Below are 13,115 nucleotides of genomic sequence, written 5' to 3' on the forward strand. Positions count from 1 at the left end.
ATCAGTGGAAAAAAACAATAAATTTTCTGGGTAAATATCTGGGTTTATTTTGGTGGACGGAAGGACGGGGAAAAGATATTCAATAGATAAATGCTTTGATGAATGGAATTCAATGTGGTTTGCTGCAGAACTAAAACAGAACTCAAAACACAATGCCACCTCTGAGTTTAAGAAAACAATAGCTCTCTAATCCCCAAATAAAACTTTTCATTTGAATAAACAGTTTACTGTTGTAGATTTAGAACTAGTAGCCTATAAATATTTACATTTAATACTGAGACCACACCATCCTTTTCTCCTCTTTTTATTAAAACTTCTGAATACTTGTGTTCTGAAACATATTCTAAGACAGATTTTCTTTTTCTTAACATTTTAGTTTAAAGTGTGTCAGATCTTTAAACCTGCTAACAGCTTGAAATGTGTACTTGGTGGGACTGAGATTCATCAGTACGTTCAGATGCGCACGCACTTCAGAGCTTGCGTGGGTGCCTGTTTGTTTATTGTGTGTATCTTCTAGACCAGGGGTAGGCAACCTATGGCACGCGTGCCGAAGGCGGCACGCGAGTTGATTTTCAGTGGCACTCACACTGCCCAGGTCCTGGCCACCGGTCTGGGGGTTCTGCATTTTAATTTAATTTTAAATGAAGCTTCTTAAACATTTTAAAAACCTTATTTACTTTACATACAACAATAGTTCAGTTATATATTATAAACTTATGAAAAGAGACCTTCTAAAAACGTTAAAATATATGACTGGCACGCGAAACCTTACATTACAGTGAATAAATGAAGACTCGGCACGCCACTTCTGAAAGGTTGCCGACCCCTGTTCTAGACTAATACATAGCCTTACTTCAACAGGCAGCTTTGCATATACACACAGACTAATGTATTATCACAACACATATATCTCATGCCATGTATTGTACTTCCTAATAAAACAACTTTTTAATATATATTTGACTGGTACACAGGTAGGGTGAAAATCAGAAAAAAATGAATAATACTTTTTGTAAAACCCAGGATTTATTCGGTAAATAAACGGTTTAAACTGAAAACGAAGGGGCTCAATAACTCTTTTAAAGCGCTGCCCCTCCTAAATGTTGCCTTCTTTATGATGAAGGAGTTTGCAATGTGTCAAGTATCAGGGGGTAGCCGTGTTAGTCTGTATCTACAAAAACAACAAGGAGTCTGGTGGCACCTTAAAGACTAACAGATGTATTTGGGAGTTTGCAATGTGTTTCCCTCAGGCCTTTGTCAATTTCCTCCTGAGACACTGGGGAGCACTGACACAAGAATTCTTTCCTCCTGTTCTTCTGTGTCCCCTGGTTCTGCAGTCCCGTGCCAAGCAGTCTCTACTCCCACTCTGAAACCTGACACAATCTTTGGTAACTGATCTGCGTCCAGGAGGCGGTAAGTAGCACCGTGACCTACAGAGAGGCAGGGGGCCTGGCCTGAGACTCGTATCCTCCCCTCTTGATGACATCATTTCCTGTTTGTTGCGTTTCACTGGGATAGTAGAGGACAGGGAGGGGCTGCTGGGCTAGCAAATGTGCTTCCTGCCCAGGAGAGAGAGACAGACAGACACACACACACATCTATATATAAGTCTCTGCTGCAACTATATTTGAAAGACTGCATAGTATCAGCTGAGCCTCCTTCTCCTCCATAGGGACCAGTGCAGCCCTACGTGAAGACTTCAAGAAGCATGGGAGTCACCTGGTAGGACTTTCTATGTTGCGTGGTTAAAAAGCATGCCAGTGGTTGGGTCTTTATTTACTTGCAATGAATGTGACTGCATGATGGTTGTAGACTGGTGCCTGCCAGGAGCAGCTCTGCTACAGCAGGTTAGGTTCCATCATTGCGGGGGGGGCTCCTTGCACCGAGCCCTGAAAGGTTAGTTCCTTAGGAGGTGCTCTGTTGCAGGATGAGCTCACGGGTGCCTATTCAGACTGCATTGATTCTTGCTGGGAGTGTACTGTGGCAGCTTCTTCAGCCTGTGTTCCTCGTTGCTGTTCGAGCTGTTGGGGCTGCCTGACTGTTCGAGCTAGCGTCACCATGTTGCACCCGCTTGGTCATCGTCACATGAGGCCCGGTGGGGATAATGGGAGAAGGCACCCAGCAGAGAGGAACACGGGTGAGGCAGGATCCTTGTTCAGGAGGGTGTGGAGCATAAGAGCAGCCATACTGGATCAAACCAATAGTCCATCCAGCTCAGTATCCTGTCTTCCAACAGTGGCCAGTGCCAGGTGCCCCAGAGGGAATGAACAGAACAGGGAATCATCAAGTGATCCATCCCCTGTCGCCCATTCTCAGCTTCTGGCAAGCAGAGGCTAGGAACACTTCAGAGCATGGTTTTGCATCCCTGCCCATCCTGGCTAATAGCCATTGATGGACTTATTTTGTATCAACTTATCTAGTTCTTTTTTGAACCTGTTATAGTCTTGGTCTTCACAACATCCTCAGGCAAAGAGTTCCACAGGTTGACTGTGCGTTGTGTGAAGAGATGCTGCTGCTCAGGGACTGCAAAGAGGGAGCTGGGTTATGTTCGGTCAGGGATCTAGTTGGGCTTGTAATCGTAGAATCATAGAAGATTAGGGTTGGAAGAGACCTCAGGAGGTCATCTAGTCCAACCCCCTGCTCAAAGCAGGACCAACACCAACTAAATCATCCCAGCCAGGGCTTTGTCAAGCCAGGCCTTAAAAACCTCTAAGGATGGAGATTCCACCATCTCCCTAGGTAACCCATTCCAGTGCTTCACCACCCTCCTAGTGAAATAGTGTTTCCTAATATCCAACCTAGACCTCCCCCACTGCAACTTGAGATCATTGCTCCTTGTTCTGTCATCTGCCACCACTGAGAACAGCCGAGCTCCATCCTCTTTGGAACCCCCCTTCAGGTAGTTGAAGGCTGCTATCAGATCTCCCCTCACTCTTCTGCAGACTAAACAAGCCCAGTTCCCTGAGCCTCTCCCCGTAAGTCATGTGCCCCAGCCCCCTGATCATTTTCGTTGCCCTCCGCCAGACTCTCTCCAATTTGTCCACACCTTTCTGTAGTGGGGGGCCCAAAACTGGATGCAATACTCCGGATGTGGCCTCGCCAATGCCGAATAGAGGGGAATAATAACTTCCCTCGATCTGCTGGCAATGCTCCTACTAATGCAGCCCAATATGCCATTAGCCTTCTTGGCAATAAGGGCACACTGCTGACTCATATCCAGCTTCTCATCCACTGTAATCCCCCAGGTCCTTTTCTGCAGAACTGCCGCTTAGCCAGTCAGTCCCCAGCCTGTAGCAGTGCATGGGATTCTTCCGTCCTAAGTGCAAGACTCTGCACTTGTCGTTGTTGAACCTCATCAGATTTCTTTTGGTCCAATCTTCCAATTTGTCTAGGTCACTCTGGACCCTATCCCCACACTCCAGCATATCTACCTCTCCCTGCATCTTAGTGTCATCTGTGAACTTGCTGAGGGTACAATCCATCCCATCATCCAGATCATTAATAAAGATGTTGAACAAAACCAGCCCCAGGACTGACCCCTGGGGCACTCCGCTTGATAGCGGCTGCCAACTAGACATTGAGCCGTTGATCACTACCCGTTGAGCCTGACAATCTAGCCAGCTTTCTATCCACCTTATAGTCCATTCATGCAATCCATACTTTTTTAACTTGCTGGCAAGAATACTGTGGGAGACTGTATCAGAAGCTTTGCTAAAGTCAAGATATATCACGTCCACTGCTTTCCCCGTATCCACAGAGCCAGTTATCTCATCATAGAAGGCAATCATGTTGGTCAGACATGACTTGCCCTTTGTGAATCTATGTTGACTGTTCCTGATCACCTTCCTCTCCTCCAAATGCTTCAAAATGGATTCCTTGAGGACCTGCTCCATGATTTTTCCAGGGACTGAGGTGAGGCTGACCGGTCTGTAGTTCCCCGGGTTCTCCTTCTTCCCTTTTTTAAAGATGGGCACTATATTTGCCTTTTTCCAATTGTCCGGGACCTCCCCTGATCACTACGAGTTTTCAAAGATCATGGCCAATGGCTCTGCAGTCACATCAGCCAACTCCCTCAGCACCCTCGGATGCATTAGATCTGGACCCATGGACTTGTGCATGTCCAGCTTTTCTAAATAGTCCTTAACCTGTTCTTTCACCACAGAGGGCTGCTCACCTCCTCCCCATACTGTATTGCCCAGGACAGCAGTCTGGGAGGTGACCTTGTTTGTGAAGACTGAGGCAAAAAAAGCATTGAGTACATCAGCTTTTTCCACATCATCTGTCACTAGGTTGCCTCCCCCATTCATTAAAGTCCCACACCTTCCCTGACCTTTTTCTTGTTGCTAACATACCTGTAGAAACCCTTCTGTTACCCTTCACATCCCTTGCTAGCTGCAACTCCAGTTGTGCCTTGGCCTTCCTGATTACACCCCTGCATGCTCGAGCAATATTTTTATACTCCTTCCTAGTCATCTGTCCAAGTTTCCACTTCTTGTAAGCTTCCTTTTTGTGTTTAAGCTCACTAAAGATTTCACTCTTCAGCCAAGCTGGTTGCCTGCCATATTTGCTATTCCTTCTGCACATCGGGGTGGTTTGTTCCTGCGCTCTCAGTAAGGCTTCTTTAAAATACAGCCAGCTTTACTGGACTCCTTTCCCTCTCATATTAGCCTTCCAGGGGATCCTGCCCATCAGTTCCCTAAGGCAGTCAAAGTCTGCTTTTCTGAAGTCCAGGGTCCGTATTTTGCTACTTTCCTTTCTTCCTTTTGTGAGGCTCGTGAACTCAACCATCCCATGGTCACTTCTGCCCAGGTTGCCACCCACTTCTACTTCCTCTACCAATTCTTCCCTGTTTGTAAGCAGCAGGTCAAGAGGAGAGAGGCCCCTGGTTGGGTCCTCCATTAGTTGCACCAAGAAGTTGTCCCCAACACTCTCCAAAAACTTCCTGGATTGTCTGTGTACTGCTGTATTGCTCCCCCAGCAGATGTCAGGGTGATTGCAGTCCCCCCATTAGAACCAGGGCCTGTGTTCTGGAAACTTCAGTTAACTGTTCAAAGAAAGCCTTGTCTACCTCATCCTCCTGGTCCGGTGGTCTATAACACACGCCCACCACAAAATCACCCTTTTTGCTCTCGCTTCTAAACTTAACCCAAAATCTCTCCACAGACTTTTCTCCAGTTTCATACTGGAGCTCTGAGCAATCATACAGTGCAACTCCTCCACCTTTCCCCCCTGCCTGTCCTTCCTGAACAGTTTATACCCATCCATGACAGTGCTCCAGTCATGTAAGCTACCCCACCAAGTCTCTGTTATTCCAATCACATCGTAGTTCCTTGATTGTGCCAGGACTTCCAATTCTTCCTGCTTGTTTCCCAGGCTTCTTGCGTTCGTGTACGGGCACCTAAGATAACTAGCCGATTGCCCTGCTTTCTCAGTATGAATCAGGAGGCCCCCCCGTTGCACCCTCCTCCTTGTGTTTCCTCCCGGTATCCCACTTACCTCAGGGCTTAGGTCACCGTCCCCCGGCAAACCTAGTTTAAAGCCCTCCTCACTAGGTGAGCAAGCCTGCCTGCGAAGATACTCTTCCCTCTCTTCGTTAGGCTTCAACAAGCTATGTCAATATTGCAGCTGGTAATATAACATAATGGGAAAATATTGCAATGGGCAATAAGGGTATGGAGGACATGTATTTAAAAACCGGAAATCAAGGCTTTATACTGCTCAAGAGGGAAATAGGAGAGCTCGAAGGACATCAAGAGCACGTTTGACCACAGGCTATCTGGAGTTACCAGTGTAACAGAGCAAAAACCTTGTGTAAAACCTTCTGTATGATGCTTATTTTATATGTTTATAAGGTGACGAGGAAAATTTATCTCTACAGTGTCCCATCTGTCCTGGCACTTGGCCAGCACCCATTGCAGTGGTACTTAGTATGGTGCCAATGCCTGTTATGTTTGCTCTGCCTGCCTTAGGGTTTTCTTAAATGCCTGTCACAGCTGGATTGGGATGGCTGAATGGTCTAACAGGCCACATTCAAAGCTTTGTCTTATCCTTTCCTTGGTGTTCTAGCTTCCCTGTAGAGCTGTGGGTTCAAATCCTGCTCCTGACCCATCTCTTCAATGCAGGGGTGGGCAAACTACGGCCCGCGGGCTGCATCCGGCCTGCCAGCCATTTTAATCTGGCCCTTGAGCTCTCGCTGGGGAGTGGGGTCTGGGGCTTGCCCCGCTCCAGCAAGGTATGGGGCCGCTCCACGCAGCTCCTGGAAGCAGCAGCATGGCCTGCCTCCGGCTCCTATGTGTAGGAGCTGCCAGGGGGCCCAGCTCTGCACGCTGCCCCGTCCCCAGGCACCGCCCCTGCAGCTTCCATTGGCCGCAGTTCCCGGCCATTATGGGGCCACGTGCAGCGCCGCCTGGCTGTGCCTCCATGTAGGAGCCGGAGAAGGAACATGCCACTGCTTGAGGTAAGCGCCGCCCGGAGCCTGCACCCCTGAGCCGCCACCCCTGCGCCCCTACCCCAGCCCTGATCCCCCTTCTGCCCTCCGAACCTCTTGATCCCAGCCCAGAGCACCTTCCTACACCCCAAACTCCTCATCCCCAGCCCCACCCTAGAGCCTGCACCCCCAACCAGAGCCCTCAGCCCCTCTCATACCCTAACCCCCATTTTGTGAGCATTCATGGCCCGCTGTACAGTTTCTATTCCCAGATGTGGCCCTCGGGCCAAAGAGTTGGCCCACCCCTGCTTTAATGGCTGGATGTCTTAGCTAAATGCTATAGCTCAAAAAGAAGCGTATGGGTTTGATAGAAAAATTTACTGGGTGAGGTTCCCTGCCCTGTGTTAGTCAAGAGGTCAGACGGGACTATCACAATGCTCTCTTCTGGCCTTTAAGTGAATGAGTCAAGTATGCAAGTGCTCTACAGATCAGATAACTATCATGTATGTTGGCTTTTAATCTCTATTCTAGACTTTATAAGTACATTGACTGGCTGAAATTGATTCTGAGTTGGTTATCATATCTCTATGTATGCGATTACTGAATCTTTTCTTTTGCTTCCTTGTCTTCTATGACAGTGTGTCTCAGATGCCCGTGGCAGAGGGGAAGAGCGTCCAGCAAACAGTTGAAATCCTAACAAGGAAATTGGAGCTGCTGGGAGCAGAGAAACAAGGAACATTTTGTGTGGACTGTGAGACCTACCACACCGCTGCCTCCACCATGGGCAACCAAGGTCTGCATTTCACTTCCTTTCATGGAGTGATCAAAGCGCCCTGTGGCGATCATTAAGGCTGATCGCTGGGGTTGGTATAACGCAATTCGAGTAATGTTCAGGGAAGTAATTGTTCTCTTATTTTCTGACAAGGACATCTAATGCCAGCTCTGAGGTTGAGTCTCAATCCCACTAATGCTTTCCCCCCCCCCCTTCTTTTCTCCAGTTATTCAGGGTGTCACTACTGCAATAACTTGGTGGTAGCTGTAGGGAAGAAGAGTAAAATAGAGACCAGATGCATGGATTCTGTTCTCAGAATCCATGCATTCTATTCTCCCTATGTTTAAAATGTACATAACAATACTGACCTACCTCACATGGGGTTGGATGGCTTGACTGCTGATAATAAAATGCTTGGTGATCTTTGGATGAAAGATGTTACATCAATAAAGATTATGATTCACTCCGCAAAAGCTTCATTAACACCGAGTTAAGACTGACCTGCGATGCCTCGTACCTTCTGAGTGCATCTGTACTTAAACTGCTGAAAACCAGGAAGTACAGAGTTACGGTACTCGCCAGTCCTGCAACCTTCATGCTGCCCTCTTTGAGTGACGCCCCAAACCTGCTGTTACAGACAGTAATAATCTGTCCTTCCACTTGTCATTCTGCAAGGGTACAAGGAAATGCTGGTCAACCTTAACTGTTAACAAGGATTTTAAGTAGGGAATTTCCTTTGTTCTTTGAGGAAGTGGTGGTACTGAGGGGGGCATGACTGGGGGGACAGTTTTCCTAGGGAGACCATAGAATGGTGTCATGACTCTCTTTTTAAATGGGGCTGTATCTCAGGACACCCTTTCTTAAACAACTTCAAATATAGCCCCCCAGCCCTACCCTGGTTCCTCATGATGCACGGCACTTTTTCAAGACAATCTGAGTGAGCATGTGGACTACAGAGTGCTTTAAAAAAAGCGACTCAAGCAACTAGTCTCACCTTCAACTGTCATGGTGTTACAGCTTCGCTACAAAAACAACAAGGAGTCCGGTGGCACCTTAAAGACTAACTGATTTATTTGGGCATAAGCTTTCGCTGGTAAAAAACCCCACTTCTTCACTATAAGTGTCTCTAGAGGTCAGCAGTGAGCCTGTGCCACCGCGTTTCTGTCTGGTCTGGGAATGTGCATGGCTTCACTGTTGCCTATGCAGAGTGCTCTGTGAACACTAGGCTCTCTGGCTAAAGGTATTTCTTGCAACCTTGCGCTGCTGTTGGATTTTGCTGATCACTTCCAAGCTGTTTGCCTGTAAGAAATGTAACAGAAGTTTGATTTTTTTGTGATTTACACGGAGGGAAGTCTTGTCTGCAGAAATCTGCCAAAGGGCTAGTTCTTTATATAGGCAGCTGCACGGTATCATAGTTCTTGGTGCTAAAGCCCCATGTGAACCAGTTATAAAGCGTCCACTTTTCCTTGAATACCCAAAACAGCTTTCTGCTGATGGCATGCCCCATTGGCTAATGAATCAACAGTGATCAAAAATATAGTTCTGGGTATTTTTCCTATGTAACATACTTAGCTGTGAAAGGAAGTTCTTTTTTAAGTAAAGGCTATGTGGTATGGCATTTCTGGCGTTAAGCTCTCATTAAGAGTCTAATTCTGGTTGTTGGGCTTGGTGTGTGGGTGGCTGGGTGGTGTGGTGGCCTGTGAAATACAGGCGGTCAGACAGGATGATTTGGTGGTCCCTTCTAGCCTTAAACTGTATGGCTCTATAATAGCAACAGCTGTGTGTGTAAATTCTCATTTGTCGGATCCCTAAATCTTCAGGATGTTTTTTTTTCCAGAAAGCATGATAGGCCCCAATCAGCAATTAGCCACACATGGACATACCCCTGCACCCAGATGGCCTTCAGTGAACTCCGCATGGGTGCAGGGATTCACATGCACAGAGTCACTCTCACATCTGTGTCTCAGTTCCTCTGGTGGTGCCTTCTCACTCTGGGCGGTGGTGGTAGTGATTTGCTGCTGGCTTGTGCTAGCACAAAGTATGATACCACACCACGTAATCTCCCCACTCCGCTGCACTGGTGAGTGAATGAGAGTTAAGACTAGACTCCACCTATCCGCCTGTACGCCTGCTCCAGAGATAGACAAGGACAGTAAGCAGGTGCCCAGACCCAGGATCTACATGGGCAAGGGGGATTCTTTATTTCCCCTAACATCCCTTGCAGGGATGTACAATGCAAGTCACAATCTAGCCCTGTGTTATTTATAATGCCTTCAAGCCCCATTGGAACCCCCTTTTGTGCACGAGGAATTACTCGTTGAGTTCATTGGGGCTGTTTGTATAACTGCTCTTTCGCAGTCTGGCCCTTAGATTGTTAAAGCAGAAAGAATATTAGAAATCTAATGTACTCATCCCTGTTCATGCTCTTTATTTACATTTTGCCCTTCTCTCATCTTGGGCAGTGTAAATCAAGGTCGCTTTTGTCTCTAGTCAGTTTCTGTCTCAGCGCCACAGGTTTTGAGTTGTGTGTACTGCAGGAGTGGAGCAGGGGTTATTTGTCTAAAAAATGTTTCCACTGGGATTTAAAAAAAAAATAAAATTCCTATTTGTGTTCAGTTTTGTAGAAGTGTTGGAAGGATTCTTAGTTTTTCCCCAGTGCTTAAATTTTGGCCCAAACATGAGTTGACGGTGCCCCTCAGGAGTAAAGTTGCTGAGAATTCATCGTGGTGGGTCAGTGTTTGGATCCGTTCATATGGAATGTTAAAGGAAACCTGGCTCCAAATATTGAATTTGTTCGAGTTGAGCTCTCTTTTTACAAAGAGTGGAGGGCATCCAGTATGTGCTCTCTTTATTAGACATTAAGTATCTTCAGTTCAGTAGACAGTTCCCACCTCCCTTCCCCAGTAAAATATCCCATTTCCCAAGCTGACATATGTATGTATGAGTGAGTGAATTGGTAAATGGAAACCCAGCAGTAAAGTTAGCAGTCAGATGGCTCTCTTGAGTAATTGATGCAAAACATGTTTAGAAATTTGAGTTTGGGGCTCATACATCTCAGCGGGCACAGGAAATACAGAGATCAGGATGTGCTCTGGAATGGCAGAAACGTTAATGTACCTGCCTGAGGTTTTTTTGTTTTGTTTTTAGATCATAAAACAAACCCAAACACCCAGTGTCCAGAATCAGATTAAACATTCATGAGGAATACAGAAATCCTGAAATAGCGTTTCTTTTGTCCTTGTCTTTGTTGATTCTAACAGATGTTTCTTCTTGAAAGCACGCAATAGGGAAGAAGCATAATTTCTACAGTTAAAATACCGTTGCTCTTGTTCCAGGGCAGGCTGGCAAGCTGATGTACGTGATGCATAACTCTGAATATCCCCTCAGCTGTTTCGCTCTCTTTGAAAACGGCCCCTGCCTCATAGCAGATGCCAACTTTGATGTCCTGATGGTGAAACTGAAAGGCTTTTTCCAAAACGCCAAGGCAAACAAGATAGAGAGCCGGGGTACGCGGTACCAGTACTGTGACTTCTTGGTGAAGGTTGGCACTGTTACCATGGGGCCCAGTGCCCGGGGAATATCTGTGGAGGTAAGGCTGTTTGTTCCTTGAGGTGGCTAGTCTCATTGACTTCAGTGAAACATAGAATCACAGAATCGTAGGATCAGAAGGACCTTGTGCTCCTCCTGTCTAACAGTGAGAGTATTGCGATTAGAGTCATGAGCATCAGTCCTAGCACACCAGCTGCCTAAAATATGGTCAAGTACTTTGTAGGTATCACGACAGAGGTGAGTTTGAAGGACGATGCCCTGGCTTTGCCGACTTTCAAGGGGAGATCTTCCAGTGTGTATGAGATGACATGGGGAAAAGTGCAAAGGTGTTGAGGGGAAAAATAAGACTAATGGGTAACAACAACTGGCATCATTAGCAGAGTAGAGGCATATGCTGAAGGTTCAGTAGTGTGTGAGAGGATAGGTGGGGCTGTGCTAAGCTAGGAAGTGCCTCTGAAAGTGAAGATGAGTAGTTTTGTTTTGGATGCAATGGAAAAGGGGAGCCAGATTTTTGTGTCTCTTTCTAAACACTTTTTTTTAAATCCTATTTTACAAATATTTGATTAATCATCTCATTGGACATCTTTAAACGTGCATTTCAACATTCCTAGTCAATAGAACCAGAGCTCAAGTAATAGCATTATTATATTTCAGTAGAATAAACACAGTTGCCATAATGATAGCAGCAGTTCAATCCTTGAGGGGGCCACTTAGGGATCTGGGGCAAAAATCAGTACTTGGTCCTGCTAGTGAAGGCAGGGGGCTGGACTCAATGATCTTTCAAGGTCCCTTCCAGTTCTAGGAGATAGGATATCTTCATTAAATTTATTTATTTATTTAAATTTAATTTATTTATTTCTATTGATCTTGGGTTTAGCAGAAGCTTGTTTTATACCAAACTTGAGTTTGGAACCCAATTTGAGCTGCCTGTCTTGTACTTTGGAAAACTGGTTTAATTAAAAACATGTCTGATCTTAATCCTGCTTATAAACACCCTCACCCTCACCCCTGTCGAGTAAGGCAAGCTGGGTTTGGTGAATCCTGAGGTTCAGCAGCATGCATAAGAGGATATAATGATCAGATCCCCATTTGTGGTTCATCATTCTTGTCAGCTTGCAGGGATGGTTTTGCTTTTTCTTAAATAAGCAAATTTAACGCCTGTGACAGTGAAGAAGTTGATAGCAGGTTCTGAGCACATTTCCACAGCTACCTGTCTGATTCTTTCTTACACACGCACACAATCTAACAATCCACCTCATTTCTGACACGCAACATCCTAGTTGTTCCAGACCCAAGTCCCTCCTGGGCAAAGTGGTATTTGAACCAAGGTCTGCAGAGGTGAAAGGCTAGTGCATTAACCTCCGCTGTGCCATCTAGCCCCTGGAGTACTTAGGTCACTTAATAATAATGATGCATCTGCAGTTTTCTGATAACTTTTTACTTCCCAGGTCCCCATTGCTTTTGTAAGTAAAATTCAGGTGAGTTCCTTGAATGTTTTCCAGGCTGTTGGCTCATTGTTTATCAAATAATGAAGGAGGAAAAAAATTAAACACCTCCTTTTAGTTTGCATATATGAGGAGGATTGTATATTCCTTTGTCTCCAAAGGATTGACGTGTTCTGTATCAGGGTTCAAAGTTAATTGTCTCCTGTGTGGTTACCGTCCCCTGCTCCGTGCTTCAGTGCTCCTGTTTCTGTTGCCAGGTGGAATACTGCCCATGTGTGGTAGCCAACGACTGCTGGAACCTGCTCATGGAGTTCATGCAAAGCTTCATGGGGAATCACACTCCTGGAAACCCATCCGTGTTTGGCAACAAGCACGACAACATCTACAGCCCAGGTGACACAATGGCTCAGTACATGGAACTGTTCAACAAGATCCGCAAACAGCAGCAGGTGCCTGTAGCTGGGATCAGATGAAGAAGACTCCAGGAGACTTTTTTTTCTTTTTAAAGTGACAATATCCTCTTTTTTCTGATTGTCCTCATGGATCAGGAATACCAGCCCTTTCCTCAGTAATGTCCTGAAGATGTCTTTCCCCCTAAAGAAAAACATCATTCATCTCCATATAGCAGGGGTAAAATCAGTTTTTCCTACCTCCAAGCTTGGTCTCAAATATAGTGTGTGTTTCATCCCTTATTCAGTGGTTAGCCCATTGGCGCTGATGTGTCTCAATGCAACATCAGTGCTTGATTCTGGTGATAAATGTTCTTCTGCAGAAGGATAAAGTAGAAAATGCAGCTGTGTGCGCACACAGGCAGGGTTTTATTGTCCCTCATTTTCCTTAGTGGCAGGCTGGTGAATGTGGGTTTTGGGGATATTCATATGGAAGCATTTTGGTACCACTTTAATAATAATTAAAAAAAGGC

The 13,115-nt window shown here is 45.9% G+C and overlaps 1 protein-coding gene across 1 annotated transcript; it reads left to right on the plus strand.

The window, feature by feature from the left end:
- Window positions 1-1,515: 1,515 nt before the first annotated feature.
- LOC112114686 (mediator of RNA polymerase II transcription subunit 20) lies at window positions 1,516-12,774 on the plus strand. Its single transcript, XM_024211511.2, has 4 exons — window positions 1,516-1,722; window positions 7,066-7,220; window positions 10,535-10,788; window positions 12,451-12,774. Exons 1-4 carry the CDS (start codon window positions 1,709-1,711, stop codon window positions 12,664-12,666), a joined length of 639 nt encoding a protein of 212 aa, XP_024067279.1. The 5' UTR covers window positions 1,516-1,708; the 3' UTR covers window positions 12,667-12,774.
- The last annotated feature ends 341 nt before the right edge of the window (window positions 12,775-13,115 follow it).

The sequence above is a fragment of the Terrapene carolina genome, unplaced genomic scaffold (genome assembly GCF_002925995.2).
Source record: "Terrapene carolina triunguis isolate 2854851 unplaced genomic scaffold, T_m_triunguis-2.0 Scaffold199, whole genome shotgun sequence".
In the NCBI taxonomy this organism is placed as follows: Eukaryota; Metazoa; Chordata; order Testudines; family Emydidae; genus Terrapene; species Terrapene triunguis.

Excerpts from the sequence above, each read along its gene's own strand:
- LOC112114686 (XM_024211511.2), top strand. Across the intron at positions 7,221-10,534 it reads CTCCACCATGGGCAACCAAG|GGCAGGCTGGCAAGCTGATG; the intron begins GTCTGCATTTCA and ends CTCTTGTTCCAG. Across the intron at positions 10,789-12,450 it reads CCCGGGGAATATCTGTGGAG|GTGGAATACTGCCCATGTGT; the intron begins GTAAGGCTGTTT and ends TTCTGTTGCCAG.